Below are 5,109 nucleotides of genomic sequence, written 5' to 3' on the forward strand. Positions count from 1 at the left end.
CATTGTGTGTATGTACCATAGTTTGGTTATTCATTCTTCTGTTGATGCGCACATAGATTGCTTCTATCTTTTTGCTATTGTAAATAGTGCTGTGATGAACATGGGTGTGCATATATCTGTTCCTATCCTGGCTGTCACTTCTTTGGAATATATGTCTAGTTATGAGATTGCTGGTTCAAATCGTATTTCTAATTCCAACTCTTTAAGGAATCGCCGTACTGCTTTCCACTGGGGTTGTATCACCAGCAGTGGATGAGAGTTCCAATCTTTCCACATCCTTGCCAGCATCCACCATTTTCTGTCTTGTTGAACTTTGCCATTAATGCTGGAGCAAGATGGTATCTCATTGTTGTTTTGATTTGCGTCTCTCTGATGACTAATGATCGTGAGCATGCCTTTGTATATTTGCTGGCTGCCTGAATGTCCTCTTTGGTGAAGTGTCTATTCATGCCTTCTGCCCATTTTTTAATTGGATTGTTAATCTTTTTGTTGTTGGGATGTTAGAGTTTTCTATAAGTTTTAGAGATAAATCCCTTGTCAGATATGTAATTATTGACAAGTTTGAATTTGTTGCTGTCATTGTGTTATGTGGTTTTTCGTGGTGTTGATTTGTTTCATATAATTTTCTGTGCTGAGCTCACTTTGTTTATGAATCGTGTTATCACTTCCTTCATTGCTATTGTTTTAGTATTTGCTAAATATTTGTGCTGATCCTCTTTTTCATTTTGATGTGAAGGTTTATCATTTTTCTTTGAGCTTACCTTGTGATTTATAGTTTTCTTCCCAAATTTAGAACAGTCCATTCTATCTTGTAGTTGTCTTGACTTCCCTACCATCTAAAAGTTCTGTAACTACACAGTTTTTTCCCTCTTTTTGGTTTGTAGTTGTCCTCATTTGTCAATTGATGTCTCTGGTTCCCTGTTTACAATCTTGTAGGCTTATTTACTCTGGATACTTCTATAACTGAATTGGTTTCTGGGTTATGTCATCATGTGTGTTCATGGTCAGTTGTTGTTGGTTCTCTGTCCAAAGGACTCCCTTTAGCATCTCTTGTAAGGGTGGTCTGGTTTTAACAAATTCCCTTAATTTCTGCTTATCTGGAAATGTCCTAATTTCACCATCATATTTGAGGGACAATTTTGCTGCGTATGTAATTCTTGGTTGGAAATTTTTCTCTTTCAGGATTTTATATATACCATCCCATTGTCTTCTCACCTGCATGGTTTCTGCCGAGAAATCTGAGCTTAGTCTTATTGGTTGCCCCTTGTAGGTAACTTTTTGTTTTTCCTGTGTTGCTATCAGAAATCTTTCTTTGTCTTTGGTTTTGGTGAGTTTGATGATGATATGTCTTGCTGATTTTCTTTTGGGGTCTATCCTGTTTGGGGTTCATTGGACTTCTTGAAAGGATGTAGTCTCATCTTTCATCATACCAGGGAAATTCTCTTCCAACAAGTCTTCAACAATTTTCTCTGTGGTTTTATCTGTCTCTCCTTGTTCTGGAATTCTGATTATATGTAGGTTATTCCTTTTGATGGTATCCCACATGAACCTTAGGCTTTCTTCATTTTGTTTTGATATTTTTCTGATTGATTCCTTTCCAAGGAAGTATTGAGGCTTTTGCTTTCAATCTCACTAGCCCTGTCTTGCATTGATTCAGTTCTACTCCTTTGCCTGTTCAATGTGTTATCTATTTCTCAAAATTTAGTATTAATCTTCTGGATTTCTATGTGTAGATTTTGTATCATTTCTAATTTTTCATTTATTTTGTCATTTTGTTCTTCTATTGTCTTTTGAAGTAGTTCGAGGTTTTCTCTATGCTTTCCTCAATTTTGTCAGTGTTTTCTTTGATCTGTCTCTCAATTTATTGAAGGTACCTAAGTAGAATTCTTTTGAATTCCTTATCAGGGAGTTCTAATGCTGCATCTTCCTGAGGGATGTATTTTGGGTCTGTATCCTGGTCCCTTGTTCCTCCTGCTTTATCTTGCTTGCTTGTGTGGACTGTGATGCTCTGTTGTCTCTGAGACTTTGTAACGTTTTTGTGTTTATATTTAATTGATGATTGTATGTTGGAGTGTCTTGCCCACAAATTTCATTTTCTTTGTATGTTATCTGTGTAAGCAGGGTACTATGCTGTTCTCCTCTATTTGCTAGTTGGCAGCACTTATACACTCACCACCTGTCTCCTTTCCCATTGTCAGCCTCCCATATGCCCCTGCTGTCCTTGACAAACGGAGCCTATTCTTAGGTCCTGTTTTCATTCAGGTTTTTCCACTAGCTGGTGCCTAATTCACTTCTGTATACTTCCTTTCAAAGCTCAGGGCTCCAGGATTAACTTCTGTATCTCTATCAATTGGTTTCCCCTTTCTTTGTTGAGGAGGGTCTGTGTAGCTTGTCTGCCTATTCTGCCATCTTACCAGAAGTCCATGCCATTGACTTTTTATAATTGCCCACTTGCCCTTGATGGTTAAGTGCCTCCACCTGTTTTCTGCCACTCAGAATCCCATTATTCTTAATGAGATTAAATAACCCAATTTCATTACATCACACCCCCACCATTATCTCCAGCGTACACAAGACAGCCACACAAAGTTGTGCAAGAATGCTGATGCCTCATCTGTAAGCAATGGATTTTTTAAATTGTGAACAATTCTGTCTTGGAGGAAGTACAACTGAATGCTCCTCAGAAGTGAGAATGGCCAGACTTTTCTCATACCTTGGTCATGTTGTCAGAAGGATACCATGCTTTCTCAAGTAGAGAGTCAACAACAAAGGGGAAGACTCTCAATGAGGTGGATTGTTACAATGGCTGCACTGATGGGCTCAAGCATGGCAATGATTGTGATGATGGTGCAGGACTGGGCAGTGTTCCGTTCTGCTGTACATAGGGTCACTTTGAGTCAGAACTGATTCGATCATACCTAGCAACAACAGGGGCTAAGGCAGAGAAATGGGGAGTTATTGCTTAAGGGATACTGTTTCTCTTTAGGGTGATGGAAATAATTTTGAAATGGATGCTAGTGATCATTGCACAACTTGGTGAATGTACTGTCACTGAATTATACAGTGAAAAATCATTAAAATGGCAAATATTTTGTTATATATCTTTCACCACAATAAAATTACTATTATGTACAACATAATGTGTGTTTGGGCAATGTCCAACTACATATATGTCTGTGCTCCCATCTCCCATAGAGCCTATTATATTAAAAATTAAAAGTACATATAATGATTTTTAATAAGAAACAGGTACTACTTTGCAATGCCCATGAAACCATTATTGTTATTATTATTACTGTATTATTATGTTAAAGATGTTTTTAGTGTATCTGGAATTGTTTCATGAATAGTTTTTAAGCATAGAAATGCACACTATATACTAAGACTAACATGTGACTCACTGATGTTAGATATGCATTGTACCTAACTTACTTACATGCAAATACAATTTAAAGACAAACTTAGGAATGGAACTTGTTTGTAATCTGGGGACTGCCTATGTATAATGTGGTCTTTGCACAATGTTCAAATCACATAATGTCCTATTTCACAGAATGTATCATGGATGTTAAGTGACATATGACTGTATTATAAAAAGAAAGATAGAAATAAATGTATAATATTAACTACAAAACAACAACAAAAAGGTAGAGCAGTCCTAGATCCCAGAGCAGGCAACTTCTCACATGAGGGTGTGGTGAAGGCTCCTGAGTAGGTTGGTAGTCCTTGAGACACTGAACTCAGGGTGGATTTAGCAGGTATTTTCTTCTTTAAGCATCACAAGGAGGATTATTATCTTACCCATTTTATGATCAGAGGCACGAGGTTAACAAAAATTAAGAAAATCACCCAAGTTGATAGGGACAAAGATGGCTCCAAAGCCACGTCTGACTGGAAGCAGAGCCTTTAAGCGCTATACCGCACTGCTCTGCGTAAGGCTTCCTCTAGGTTCATCCACCTCAGGAATGTCCTGAAGTGCCATCTGGACAACTCTCCTGAGGGTCAACTGCAACCGTAGCTGCTGCTGCCTGTGCCTAAGGAAACCAACAAAGAAGTAAATGATGGGTTTGGGACTACTGTTAACACAGGAGAAAAGCAGAAACCAAGAAGAAGGTAGCATATCAAAATCACTCTGAATCCCGAATAATAGGAACCAATGAATGCCAAAGGGCAGTCCACAAAGGAGGAAGACCAATGCCGTGAGCATGATGGACATATAAGGCCTGGTCAGCTTCTTCCTCTGGGAGCCAAAGCACATCTTTACCAACAGAGCCAGGCTAGACACAGAGAGAGCCACGAACAAGAAAATCAACCATGCAACAAAGAAGAAATCAAATATTTAACACCAGCTACCCTCAGAGTTCATAGGCAACAATACACAATATATCATTTCTAGGATGGTTAGCAGCAGGGACAAGGTCCAGAGCAGGGCACATATGACAGTTGACATGTACCTAGGGCGGCAGCAGCGGTACCAGATGGGGCACAGGACAGACAGGCAGCATTCAGTATTCATGGTGCTGAGAATGCTCAGGCCTGTGATGTAGGCGAACAGCATAGCAGTTTCAAAGAAATCAGGGATGGGGATGAAGGTGGTGTGGAAGTAGTCAATGAGTTCCATCAGGGTAGGTATAATCAGGTGGGAGAGGAAGAGGAAGTCGGCCCCAGCCAGGTTGAGGACGTAGGTGGAGGAGAGGTTTCTCTGAAGGCAGAAGCCCAGAAGCCAGAGCACAACCACGTTTCCTGCCAGCCCACACAGGGCAACAATGAGGGTCAGCAAGCCTGGGAACAAGTTGTTCCTGTCATAATTGGCAGGAAAGGCCTCTTCACTGCCATTCAGTGGTGAGAATTGGTTCCATCTGTCTGAGAAGGCTTGATCCATGCTCAGGAACTCTGCAGTGGTGCCTCTGGAACACAAAGAAAAGTTGGGCACCTCCTGTCTGATTGTTGATTCTCAGGACCTCCCTGCTAAGTGGAAACTACTGTCCCCATTTTATAGAAGAGGGAAATGGAGGCTTGCAGAAATTAAGTAATTTATCGAAGGCTGGGGAGATCTGGAGCCTGGATTCAACCACCATTCTCATTGATTCTAAAGCTGTTTTCTCCCTG

The 5,109-nt window shown here is 40.0% G+C and overlaps 1 protein-coding gene across 1 annotated transcript; it reads right to left on the reverse strand.

Moving 5' to 3' along the window:
* Positions 1-3,913: 3,913 nt before the first annotated feature.
* On the reverse strand, positions 3,914-4,882 carry LOC103211007 (mas-related G-protein coupled receptor member X2-like). Its single transcript, XM_007956913.1, is given in 1 exon segment — positions 3,914-4,882. A coding segment is annotated over 1 exon segment (969 nt).
* Positions 4,883-5,109: the final 227 nt, after the last annotated feature.

Source organism: Orycteropus afer, unplaced genomic scaffold, assembly GCF_000298275.1.
Source record: "Orycteropus afer afer isolate SDZICR_OR568_19922 unplaced genomic scaffold, OryAfe1.0 scaffold00014, whole genome shotgun sequence".
Lineage (NCBI taxonomy): Eukaryota > Metazoa > Chordata > Mammalia > Tubulidentata > Orycteropodidae > Orycteropus > Orycteropus afer.